At 46.8% G+C, this 12,968-nt stretch overlaps 1 protein-coding gene across 6 annotated transcripts in view; it reads right to left on the bottom strand.

Annotated features, from left to right (window-relative positions):
• LOC110525799 (histone-lysine N-methyltransferase NSD3) overlaps nt 1-9,601 on the bottom strand; it is a 29,073-nt gene extending 19,472 nt beyond the window's left edge. For 3 of the 6 annotated variants that reach the window (XM_036979944.2, XM_036979946.2, XM_036979947.2), the window contains exons 1-13: nt 9,232-9,601; nt 6,027-7,090; nt 5,547-5,706; nt 5,283-5,437; nt 4,340-4,963; nt 4,083-4,230; nt 3,863-3,963; nt 3,672-3,717; nt 3,407-3,537; nt 3,179-3,304; nt 1,700-1,826; nt 946-1,149; nt 615-794 (exon numbers count right to left, since the gene is read on the bottom strand). In XM_036979944.2, coding sequence (XP_036835839.2) covers nt 615-794; nt 946-1,149; nt 1,700-1,826; nt 3,179-3,304; nt 3,407-3,537; nt 3,672-3,717; nt 3,863-3,963; nt 4,083-4,230; nt 4,340-4,963; nt 5,283-5,437; nt 5,547-5,706; nt 6,027-7,046 — 3,022 coding nt within the window. In that variant the 5' untranslated portion in view covers nt 7,047-7,090; nt 9,232-9,601. The remainder of the gene's footprint in view (nt 1-614; nt 795-945; nt 1,150-1,699; nt 1,827-3,178; nt 3,305-3,406; nt 3,538-3,671; nt 3,718-3,862; nt 3,964-4,082; nt 4,231-4,339; nt 4,964-5,282; nt 5,438-5,546; nt 5,707-6,026; nt 7,091-9,231) is intronic. The other 3 variants (XM_036979945.2, XM_090237712.1, XM_090237713.1) reach the window with 1 other exon arrangement.
• Nucleotides 9,602-12,968: the final 3,367 nt, after the last annotated feature.

Raw genomic sequence — 12,968 nt, 5'->3', positions numbered from 1 at the left:
AGGTTGAATGAATCTCCATCTCATCTAGACAAAGTTAGACATCCAGTTCTTTGCATAGCCACGTTCACGCTACACTTAGCCCAGGGCTAACAGACGCCTTTCCCTGGGATAGGAGACTGTGGTTTTGAGGACTACTGAGGAGCACTGAGTTGAGAAAGATCAGCCAGCACCAGTAGTCTCCTCAGCTGAGCCTCCACACAAATCAATTACCACTAGGGGGATAAACAAAGTTTGAATGATAAGAGAAGACTGGATTAGAGGGGTTCAGATTCAGAGAGCGAGAGAGAGGGGGGGGGGGGGGGGGGATCTGGCTAACCCTTACACCTGAGCAGAAGGAGTTGGAGCTAGGGCTCTATTCACTCAAACACTGTGTCCAGAAGTCTCAGGGGCAGGACAAAGCCACATCCCTCTCTACTGCTTCTCCTTCTGTCCTCCAGTCAAACATTTTGAAGCCACGGGGCTGAAGCTGGAAGCTCCCCTTCGGGAGACAGTGGCTCAGGGGCCCTGGTCAAAAGTAGTGCACTATATAGGGAATAGGGTGCTATTTGGGACACAAAGGTGAGTGAGTCAGGGTGGGTCCCTACAGGAGGTCTAAGGTGGGAGATAGAGCTTACCTCGGGCACAGAGGAAACACCAGTTCACATTGACAGGTGAGGAGAGGAGGCCGTTCCTCTTGGCAATGCCATGGCTGCTGCAGATCATGATGTGGTGGGTGAGGACCATGCTACCCGCTGCCACGCAGCTGTCCCCTGTATGGTACGCAACAGGGCAGCGCAGACAACGCATCATACGCCCTGGGGATGGGGAGAGGAAGGACAGATGAGTGTTAGACAAAGAGAGACTAACACCTGCAGTATGTGAGGGACCATGTAAAAAGCCTGAAGTGACTTCCATTCCTCTCCTCATCTCCTCTCCTTCATCTGGACCAGTGTTCTGACTCCCTACCTTGGGTGGCTTGGTGCAGGTCTCTCTCCAGACAGCAGGTGGCGCAGGTATGCTGGGGGCAGTGGAACCCCCCACCCGTACCACTCCCCACGGTGCCAGGGAGTTTACGCACGCAGTCGTCATGGTAATACCTCCCGCAGCCAACCACTGAGCAGCGCAACACCTCCCCTCCCCCTGCCTTACAGCTGAAACACAAGTGAGAGCCTAGAGAGCGCGAGAGAGAGCGCGAGAGAGAGAGGGCAGAGCGAGAGAGCCGGAGGGGGCAGAGCGAGAAAGCGGGAGGGGGAAGAGCGAGAAAGTGGGAGGGGGCAGAGCGAGAAAGTGGGAGGGGGCAGAGCGAGAAAGCGGGAGGGGGCAGAGCGAGAAAGCGGGAGGGGGCAGACAGAGAGAGAGTGTGTGTGTACAGAGGGGTGAGAAAAAGGCAAATGCCAGTCTACTCTTCATTCCTCCATCAGAGAAATCTCTCATGTCTGCCGAGTTGAAATCACACAGAAAGATTTGTCTGTAGGGTAATTTACATAATCAGGGCTTAAGCCGTCTTCTCTGTTCACACCCATAGCTTCATCAGAATTCACAAAGTTGAAGGACGTGCCCTGGAATAACTTCAATAATCCTTTCAACCATTTCAGCCAACATGATACTGTAAAGATGAAAGGAGCAATCAAAGAGAACTTGTCTAATGGTAGTGTAGGTCTAGTAATGATTAGGATGTAAATGCATCGTGTATGTGTTGCGACATCATGCCATGTCTCACCGTTTCTACATTCCAGACAGGTAAACTTGCCCTCGGGTACCGAGGCGAGACCCAAGCACTCCAGATGGAACAGCCGACAGCAGTCTCCCTCACACGACACCAGACCCTCTCCATACACCTCACAGATCTACACATAGAGGAAGATATAGAAACACGCAACCCTCTCCATACATACACCTTACAGTTCTATACAGAGGAAGAGTGGAGTATAACATACCCTGAACAAAAATATGAATGCAATATGTAAAGTGTTGGAGAATTCATCATGTTAATTTCTCTACCATAAGCCGCCTCCAACTTTGTTTCAGAGAATTTGTCGGTACGTCCAACTGGCCTCAAAACCGCAGACTACATGTAACCATGCCCGTCCAGGACCTCCACATCCAGCTTCTTCACCTGCGGGATCGTCTGAGACCAGCCACCCAGACAGCTGATGAAACTGTGGGTTTGCACAACTGAAGGATTTCTGCACAAACTGTCAGAAACCGTCTCAGGGAAGCTCATCTGCATGCTTGTCATCCTCAACAGGGTCTTGACCTGACTGCAGTTCGGCGTCGTAACCGGTTTCAGTGGGCAAATTCTCACCTTCGATGGCCACTGGCACGCTGGAGAAATGTGCTCTTCACAGATGAATCCAGGTTTGAACTGTATCGGGCAGATGGCAGACAGTGTGTATGGCGTTGTGTGGGAAAGTGGTTTGCTGATGTCAACGTTGTGAACAGAGTGTCCCATGGTTATGGTATGGGCAGGCACAAGCTACAGACAACACACACAACTGCATCTTATCGGTGGCAATTTGAATGCAGAGATACCTTAATGAGATCCTGAGGCCCATTGTCGGGCCTTTCATCCGCCGTCATCACCATGTTTCAGTATGATAATGCACGGCCCCATGTCGCAAGGATCTGTGCACAATTCCAGGAAGATGAAAATGTCCCAGTTCTTCTTCTGGCCTGCATACTCACCAGACATCACCCAATGAGCATGTTTGGGATGCTCTGGGTAGACAGCGTGTTCCAGTTCCCGCCAATATCCAGCAACTTCGCACAGCCATTGAAGAGGAGTGGGACAACATTCAACAGCCTGATCAACTCCATCAGAAGTAGATGAGTTGCGCTGCATGAAGTAAATGCTGGTCACATCAGATACTGACCGGTTTTCTGATACACTTCCCCACATTTTTATTTTTAAAGATATCTGTGACCAACAGATGCATATCTGTATTCCTAGTCATGTGAAATCCATAGATTACATTAGGGCCTAATTTATTTATTTCAAATGACTGATTTCCTTATATGAACTGTAACTCAGTAAAATATTTGAAATTGTTGAATTTCAATATTAGTTCAGTGTATATTTCTTCGGCTTTCTTCTAAAATGATCACAGAGAGCAGAGAGAGGGGAAGAGAGAAACTGAGGTGAAAAGACAGAAGAGGAGAAAGGATGAGGGGATAGGAGAGGCGGCCTGCAGTGGTGTACCTGGCAGACAGTGTCTATCTTGGCTGTGCTGCTTCCTTGTCTGGAAAGACTGGAGTCCACTGACTGGCTGTCTGACTCGTCCGCATCTGCAGCCGCTGGACTGTCCAAACTCTTCCCAAACAGACTCTACACAAGAGAGAGCATGAGTGGGTGGGCTTTGTGTGTGTGTGTGCACCTTGCGGTCATTTAGCCTTCTAAAGTCAGGGTCTGAGGTGTGTTTGTGTTTACCTGCGGGTCGTTCAGGCCTCTAGAGTCAGAGTCGGATGTGTCTCTGTACTGAGAGGAGGCCATCTCTACGTCTGTGGAGGCTCTGCTGCGTTTCTTCAGAGGCTTACAGGCATCTGAGATCTCACTGGCTCCTACACACCACACCACAGGTTAACACACACCTCCACACTGCTTCCCTTTTTATGACCCAACACGTTAAACAAAGCCAGTATGCTTAGAGCAGGATGGGAAAGAGAGAGTCATAGGACAGAGCTGGAGTCACTACCTTTCTGTGAGCCTGTTCTCAGAGTGGTCTCAGGAGCCATCTCACCCTGCAGGGAGAGAGAGGAAGAGAGAGATGGATGTTTCAGATCGCTCCGTTAAATTGTGATCCTCCTCTAGAGCAGTGAGTGACAGAACCACCAGTTTGGTTAACATTACAGAGGGGAACAGTAAGTGGTATTAGCAGGTTAGTACCTGTTCCTTTTTGGTCTTCTTTTTGGGGACGGGCTCACAGCCTTTCTCTGACTCTGATCTGCTCCTCACTGACCTGCGCTGCTGCTTACGCTCTTGAGAACCTACCGGAAGGAGATACCTGGTTAAACACCTCTGCTCTGTGGGGAACACATTCCCACCAACAGAATATTCACCAGTTATCACCAGAAGACCCAGAAAACGTGCATACACACGTACATACCTGTCGGAGTGCTGTGCTGAGACCCAGGACAGGAGGTGTGCTGTGGTGCTTCCTGGTCACTTCTCTCCTCCCTGTCCTCTTTCTCCTCTCCCTCATCCCTCTTCTCCTCCTCGTCTGGACTGGGTTCTGGTTTAACTCCACAGCCCTGCTGGAGACAAAAAATCCACTTAGAAACAATGTTTCAATTCAGTTTAGAGCAACAACAACATTCACCACCATTGTCAACTAGGGCGTCTAGACCAATAGAGAGCACCCACCTCTGGTGAGCAGTATCCCAGGTCAGCCTGTCGGCCTTCTCCCTCCTCCCTCTCCGCCTCTCTCTCCCTCTCTCGACGTGGTGAGGGCAGGGCTTTCCTCTGCAGAAGAGGCCACACTTGGTCACACTTGGTGATCTCCACATTTAGTTTCTTCATGGTAATGGAAAGAGGCAGCAACTTCCTGGCAGCGGCTGTCTTCCAGGCCCGGACAGGGGCAGGGGACTCCTGGGTTCCCCCTGCCTTAGACAGGGCCTCCCGAGCTGGGGGGCTGGGCTGGCCAGGGTCCCGGCTCTGGTCTTTCTCTGAGGTCTGGGGGTCGGCTGGGTCGTCTGCATTAGGAACACTACACTGCCTACGAGGCTGTCTTCTGGACGGCTCCGCCCGGTCCGGTGATGTCACTGCCACTTCTTCTTTCTTACTTGTTGCGATAGAAGAACGTTGGGTGCGACCGGCCGCCCTGGTGGGGGTCTTCTTGATGGGCGGAGGAGCATTGGGGTCGGGGTCGACGTAGATGAAGGTGTAGTTGTCGATACGTTCCTGCTGAGTCATCAGGAAGGCATCCTCCGCATGGCCGACGCCCACCTCCCACTGAGCACGCTCTCTCTGGGGGAAGGGCTTCATCAGCTGACACAAACGCACACATTTTATTAACATTTTGAAGACACTCTTATCAAGTCAGCGCACTCAACCAAGTTTAGTAGGCCCTTCCTTCGATATAGCCGAAAACAGCTAAACATAATCACTACACCAGCTTAATCCCATACATACCCATTACATTACCTACAATCCCATATACCGTACATATGTACACAACTACATAAATCTCATGTTTGGAGAAAAGTCATGGTGTGAGCTTCGAAACAGGCCAGCCCTTCGCCCATTAAACCGGTGTCAAGAGTGTGAGGAGGGTATACTGTCAGGCCAGGCAGTGCTGTGTCTCTACCTTGTGTCTCTCTGCGGTGTTGGTAGTCTTGCGTAGTGTCTCAGCCTGCAGCTCATCAAACTGGTGCTCCCCCTGGTACATGACCACCCTCTTCTCATGGACCCAGGCCCGCTCCGCCACGCTGCCAAAGAACTGCACATGGTACTCCCTGTGACCTGGAGGGCCAGGAAGAACACAGACAGACGGCGGTTAGAGGCTTTTAACCAGTTATCTTTACAGGTTCTGGACACCTGGAAGAAGACACGAGTCAAATGATTTTTTTACCCCGGGTGTTGATGCGTGTGTGGACGTTCATCTGGGGGTCACAGGAGACCATGCAGGGCCACCAGGGGTAGGTGCCCACCTTGGCCCACACCAGGTCCCCCACCTCGTGGTCCTTACAGCAGCCTGTACCGGTTATCACTGTAGGGTACTGCTTCTGGACCTACAGTACAGGGGGAGAAAAAACACACTCAGTTAGTGACAGGAGTCATGCCCAAACCCCAAGACACTTTCTGTAGATCTAAAAGAATCCGATGGGTGTAAGCAATAATACATATTTTTAATGAATTTTTATCTTATTAACACTTTGTTCTAGCTAGCTATTTGTGTAGGTAGGTATCAAGTAAACACAATGATATAGATATGTTTGATCAGATGTCTGAAGTCTGAAACTGTTGAAACAGTTACTCTTTTAGTACTGAACAGTGACTCAATTTAACTGGATGACCTTAACCGACAGACTAGCAGCAAACCAACACATACCTTAGGTGTCTCGAGCTCTGCTTTGATGGGGGTCTTCTGTGGCTTCTCTGTCTGCCCCACAGGCAGCTCCTGTGGTTGGGTCTGGGCCGGGGTGTGAGTCTGGAGCTGTAGCTGGGTCTGGATGTCCCTGGCCTGCCCTACAGTGCCCTCTTGTAGCTGCTCCTGGTCCTGCCCTTCTTCTTGCTCCCTGACGGTCTTTTTCCTCTTCTCCTTCTTCCTCTCGTGTCTGCGGTGGCTCTGAGAGGCCTCGCTGGCCTGGGACTCCTGCAGCAGATCTCCACACAACGCAGACTCAAACAGCTCCCTCCCGTTCTGGTACTTCTTTATGATCTTTAGCTTGATCTCTGGAGAGCTGGTTTTCTTCAGGACCCCGATGGAGGGAGCAGAGGGGGTGTGAGAAGGGTGAGAGGGGGGGGTGCTGTCCAGCAGGGACAGGGGAGGGCTGGTGGAGGGCAGGAGTAACGGGGGAGGAGGGAGCACATGGGACATGCGGTGAGGTGGCGGGTTGAGGTGGTGTTGGGAGGGCAGGGGTGAAGGGCTGTGTGGGTGAAGTTGAGGGTGGTAGTGATGAGAATGGAGGTGGTGAGGGTGATGGAGATGGGGGTGGTGTGAAGGTGGAGGAGATATAGGGGAGGGGGATCTCTCCTGGAGGATAGGGGCCCTCAGGACCGTTCCCTCCCCAGGCATGAGGCAGTGTTCGCCATAGCCCCGGATGGCCCCGTAGCCATTGGCCGAGCCGTTGGGGAACTGGGGGTACATGGAGAACTTGGCCTGGGGCTCGTACAGGCCCAGCCCAGGGGGGTAACCATTGGAGACCGGTGGCATGTCTTCGGAGGCAGAGGGCGGGTAGGAGAACTCTGCCTCCAGGGCAGCGTCGTAGGAGGGGGCTCCGTCCTCGCCCGCATCGCTGCCGGTGTCGTAGGCGCCCTCCTGTCGGATGTTGGCTGAGTCAATGAGCTGAGGGGGTTGCTGAATTGTATTTCCCATGATCCCTTGCATGAAAGAGAAGGAGAAATCCATTGTTGTGCTCCTGCATCCTTAACTGTCCTTTTCTCTGGCTGGACCTGGAGGATGACCAAGATATAGGACAGGGGTTGATATGATGTTAAGGGGAAATTGAGAGGATGATGACTGAAAGACAACATAATCAGATCTACAACTGTGCATCTCTTTTTTGATAAGGTAAGAACATTTAATCAATCATCACAGTCAGAGGAATAAAGTGACATACAGTATGATAACTGAACTGTCTATTCTAATCTAATTCTACTGGTAAGGAAAGACAGACTGTTCTGAGGAGAGCTTGTGCTATATCCCCTTCCTACATTAAATAATGAAACTGATCTCCAGTTTTACATACTAGAAATCTCTAGTCTTTCCCATGATAAGATCTAAGTGCTCCCTGCACAGTGTGCACTGAATTAAAAAAAAAGGTCTGCTGAATGCGTCGCTATTGCCCATGTTTTTTTTCTCTCATTCACGTGTGCTTATAGTCAACTGATAAATGTCCATGTACAGATTACCAAAATGTTGATCATCAAGCAAGCTATGAGAAAAAATGTCTTAAAGACATACAGGCCTACAAAATCTGTCATTACAAATTCTTGTCTCAAAACCCCTGTTGAGCTAGCTTGTCTGCCCCTCGGGGAGACCACAGTTTTGGGAAACACTGACTGAGTGAGCTAGGCTGCCATAGACATCTCTGGGGACACAGTATCTCTGTGTAATGTCTGTCTAATGGTATAGATCCCTGCCAGTTGTGTAGAGCCAACCTCAAGTGTGCCAATGGCTGTGTTTACACAAGTAGCCCAATTCTGATCTTTTGCCCAATTATTGGCAAAGGAGCTGATCTGATTGGTCAAAAGACCAATTAGTGGAAAAATATCCAAATTATAGGCTGCCTGTGTAAACACAGCCAAAGAGTTCAACTCATCACTCAGACAGCAGACAATTATCAGCTCTGAACGACTCATAAGGAATGGATTGCTTGGTAATGGGCAATGTTGTGGTTATTCAAAAATGGACCTCTGTTGTAGTTATTCTGACCCCGTGACCTGATCAGGAAAAACCATTTCATGATAGCCTATATGGGTACAATACAATGACAGCCTACAGTATCAGAGTTTTTCCCTGGTCAGTTCACACAGTATAAATAGACTGCGTGGACCTAATAAATGCATTTGTTTTTGCCTCTGCCAAAATAGGGAAAATCCTTCAAATCACTTTTAAAGAAATCCTATTGTTGGATCTTAAACCATCACCAATCGATGCAATGTACTATTACAGTATAGGCAAGCACTAAGCATTTCACCCAGAAGTCAAACTGCTCTGGGTGTAAAGGTGTGACAGGGTAACCTAAGGACCAAGATGACCATGCCCTGGCTGAGACAGAAAGAAGTACAGTGATAATGCATTAATATGGATTCCGAAATTGAACAGTGTCATATTGAAATAGAAAATTGAAAGTGTCATAACTTTGTTATATGCACAAAATAACCTTGAATCGATGTCCTTTTTGGTGTAGACTAAACCTTGATTTGATTCAGATTAAGCAGCCTTTAATGCCATTCACAAGGTGATATACGGGAAAACAACTTATTAATGTGTATCACAGCTGCTGGATGAGAATATAAAGTAATGTAGATCACGCAGTCCAGCTTTGCATACACGAATTGAGACACCGTACCACTGGGGTCATTTTATTGAGGAAAACGAAGCACAGACAGACTGAAATATCGTTACATTGTTTCACTGAGTGATTGAACTGCATCGTTCTGATGCTATGTGTTAAGTTAGCTAGCGTGGCTAGCTTGCATGAACACTGGCAAATCAAATAGAATGTTCCTTGTCAATATAAAAACACGCATCAAACGCCGAGATGATGTGCTTGTATTCTGACACGTCCGCAATATTAACACATTGATTTGTTGCCATTTCAATACAATCCAGACGACTAGAAACACGATGGCAAACGAAGCTGTACATTGTTACCAATATGGCTGCCATTGCACCTCTAAACAAAATTGTCTACCGTGATTATACACATCAATCATTCGTTTGAAAAAAACGAGGATATAACAATACCCTAAATCTACACGACTAAATGTACCGCTACGATAATGACAGCAAGCTGATTATCAACAAGAGAGAGAACGTAGAACGAAATGCTGAGTCGCGAGATGTAGTAAAATAAAAATGCCAATACCTTCAGCGTGTCCCATTCTAAACACATACACCAGATATCTGCGCTTCTTTGAGCAATTTACAAAAAGAGATCAAATAAAAAAATATTCGGACAGAGTGCAGGCCTCCCCGTTTCTAACGCAATTCTTTAATAGGGCCAATTTACAGCCACTGCTCGGTCCCCAAGTCTTGTCTATTGGCTGTAGAACCTAAGGGGGCCTAGTATTTTGCGGAACCTAGGTGGGAATTATGTATAAATCTCGCCCCTTCTGTATTTTAATTTCGCTTGCTCCCTCTTCCTCTAGCTGTAACAAAATCACCCTGCTTTGGGCCTTGTCTATCTCGCTCAGCGCCAAATCACACGCTCTCGATTGGCGGGGGGTCACACAACCAGGCGCACATCGGGATGTGTAGTTCCATTCCATCGGAGAAAAGGAGCAGCACACAAATATATGTAGGTCTACAAAGAAACAAGGAAAAATAAAATGCAGTGAAATATAAGCAAATATTTTAATAATCTAGCCTAGGTTAGGTTGATTAGGCCAATTCATGGTGAAAATACATCAATTATAAGAGACTACAAATGTGTATTAAACAACCGATGTCGGTTGATGATAATATGGTAGCGGCAGGTAGCACCTATCAATTATTGCGTGAATGGATAATTGGTCTTATAAGGGCCCAGGAAGCTCTGTGGTTTCCTAAACCAATATAGTTGTATAGAGATTGCAATATTGTATCTCTACCGTGATGGTGTCTGTGAGCGCGCGGGCAGCTCTATTGAGGCCATCTCTATTTTGAAGTAGTCAATTTTCTTCTTCTACAACTTCTATGTAGTGATGGGTCGTTCGCTTTTAAAGGAGCCGGCTCTTGTAGGTGAACGTTGGGAGCCAGCTCGCATATCAGACGAGCCGAATCAACTTATAGAAATCTACAAAAATTAAGATATGAAGAATCAATATATTTAAATGAATGAAATTAACTAATTCAAAGAACCAAAAAATAAATAAAATAATATAGGCCTAAATGCTCAAGCGCACACACATTCATTCTGAAAGATCTGCAGATCCTCTGAGCTGGTGGAAGAACAAGGCCTCTGTCAACCCACGGCTTACTTAAATCATGACAGGGAGAGACTGCATAGTGGCCACATCCGTTCCCTCTGAGAGGGCTTCTCGAAAACGGGACAAATAATTACTGAGAGAAGAAACCGCATCAGCCCCTCGAAAGTGAGGCAGCTTGCATTTCTGAATGCAACTCTCATAAAATAAAAATATGGTCAGCATTGCTGTGTGCTGCTGGTTATAACATGGCAATAAAGAAGAGAGAGAAAAGAGGGACCCGTTTAATTTTTTAAGTGCGATGTTGGAGTTTTGCACATTGTTATTTATTTGTCTTTGATATGGTGCACAATTCTATTATTGTGTTGTTCAGATTGTATTCGTTTTGAATTGTTAAATTTATATGCACTTTGTTTATATACATTAAAAAGTTATACTTTAAATGCACATGTGTAATAGCATCCTTATTTTTAAAATGTATTTCAATTTGTGGGATGCTGCAATTTGACATTAAAAAAGTTATACTTTAAATGCACATGTGTAATAGCATCCTTATTTTTTACATTTATTTCAATTTGTGGGACGCTGCAGTTTTGCAAATTGTTATTTATTTTGCTTTGATATGGTGCAATATTCTATTATGCTGTTCAGATTCTATTCGTTTTGAATGTTTAGATTTATATGCACATTAAAAAGTTATACATTAAATGCAAATGTTTAATAGCATTCCTTTTCATAACAAACCAATGCATTTTTAAATACATTGTGGTTAAGGTAGAGTATGACTTCCTTTAATAAGTTAATTAGAATTGTTTTAACACCAATCATAGTCAAACTATCGCAAACTGTTTGACTTGAAAAATACAAAACATATTTTTTTTAAAGAGCCATTTGGGAGCTAAAAGAGCCAGCTCTTTTTGGTGAGCTGAGCAGAACAAGCCGGCTCACTGAAAAGAGACAGAATGCCCATCACTACTTCTATGAGTTGGTAAACAAACTGAAAGGGTGGATACTGCCCCCTGGAGCGTGTTGTTTGAACAGGTATAAAGCCAAGGCTGGCAATATACTGGCACCTGCAGTTCTGGAATGTTTACTCACAAGTATAATTAATTGGTTGATCCCCCATGATGATCTGAATTACATTTACATTTGACTAATTTAGCAGACACTCTTATCCAGAGCGACTTACAGTAGTGAGTGCATCCATTTTCATACTTTTTTGTACTAGTCCCCGTGGGAATAAAATACAATTAAATGTTATTTGTCACATGCTCTGAATACAACAGGTGCACGACAACAGACCTTACTTACAAGCTCTTAACCAACAATGCAATTCAAGAAAGAGATAATAAAATATTTACTAAATAAACTAAAGTAAAAATAGTAAAATAAAAAGTAACACAATAAAAAATAACAATAATGAGGCTATATAGAGAGGGTACTGGTACTGAGTCAATGTGCAGGGTTACAGGTTAGTCGAGTTTTGTACATGTAGGTAGGGGTAAAGTGACTATGCATAGATAATAAACAGTGAGTATCAGCTGGGTAGAAACAAGGGGGGGTGGGGGGGTGAATGTAAATAGTCCGGGTGGCCATTTGATTAATTGTTGAGCAGTCTTATGGCTTGGGGGTAGAAGCTGTTAAGGATCCTTTTGGTCCTAGACTTGGCACTCCGGTACCGCTTGCTGTGCGGTTGCAGAGAGGACAGTCTATAGGTGACTGGAGTCTCTGACCATTTTTTGGGCCTTCCTCTGACACCACCTGGTATATAGGTCCTGGATGGTAGGAAGCTTGGCTCCAGTGAGGTACTGGGCCGTACGTACTACCCTCTGTAGCGCCTTACAGTCAGATGCAGAGCAGTTGCCATACCAGGCAGTGATGCAACCGGTCAGGATACAGCTGTATAACTTTTTGAGGATCTGGGGACCCATGCCAAATCTTTTCAGTCTCCTAGGGGGGAAAAGGTGTTGTCGTGCCCTCTTCACGGCTGTCTTGGTGTGTTTGGACCATGATAGTTTGTTGGTGATGTGGACACCAAGGAACTTGAAACTCTCAACCCGCTCCACTACAGCCCCTTCGATGTCAATGGGGGCCTGTTTGGCCTGCCTTTTCCTGTAGTCCACGATTTGCTCCTTTCGCTTGCTCACATCGAGGGAGAGGTTGTTTTCCTGTCACCTGTCCTCCTCCCTATAGGCTGTCTCATCATTGTTGGTGATCAGGCCTACAACTGTTGGGTTGTCAGCAAACTTAATGATGGTGTTGGAGTCGTGTTTGGCCATGCAGTCGTAGGTGAACAGGGAGTATAGGAGGGGACTAAGCACACACCCCTTAGGTGCCCCAGCATTAAGAATCAGCATGGCAGATGTGTTGTTGCCTACCCTTACAACTTGGGGGAGGCCCGTCAGGAAGTCAAGGATCCAGTTGCAGAGGGAGGTGTTTAGTCCCAGGGTCCTTAGCTTAGTTATGAGATTTGTGGGCACTATGGTGTTGAATGCTGAGCTGTAGTCAATGAAGAGCATTCTTACATAGGTGTTCCTTTTGTCCAGGTGGGAAAGGGCAGTGTGGAGTGCGATTGAGATTGTGTCATCTGTGGATCTGTTGGGACGGTATGCAAATTGGAGTGGGTCTAGGGTATCCGGGAGGATGCTGTTGATGTGAGCCATGGCCAGCCTTTCAAAGCACTTCATGGCTACCGACG

This window comes from Oncorhynchus mykiss, chromosome 6, assembly GCF_057628025.1.
Source record: "Oncorhynchus mykiss isolate SJ-2025 chromosome 6, ASM5762802v1, whole genome shotgun sequence".
Lineage (NCBI taxonomy): Eukaryota > Metazoa > Chordata > Actinopteri > Salmoniformes > Salmonidae > Oncorhynchus > Oncorhynchus mykiss.
Note: the sequence above shows the minus strand (reverse complement) of the source record. Positions and strands in the feature narration are given on the sequence as shown.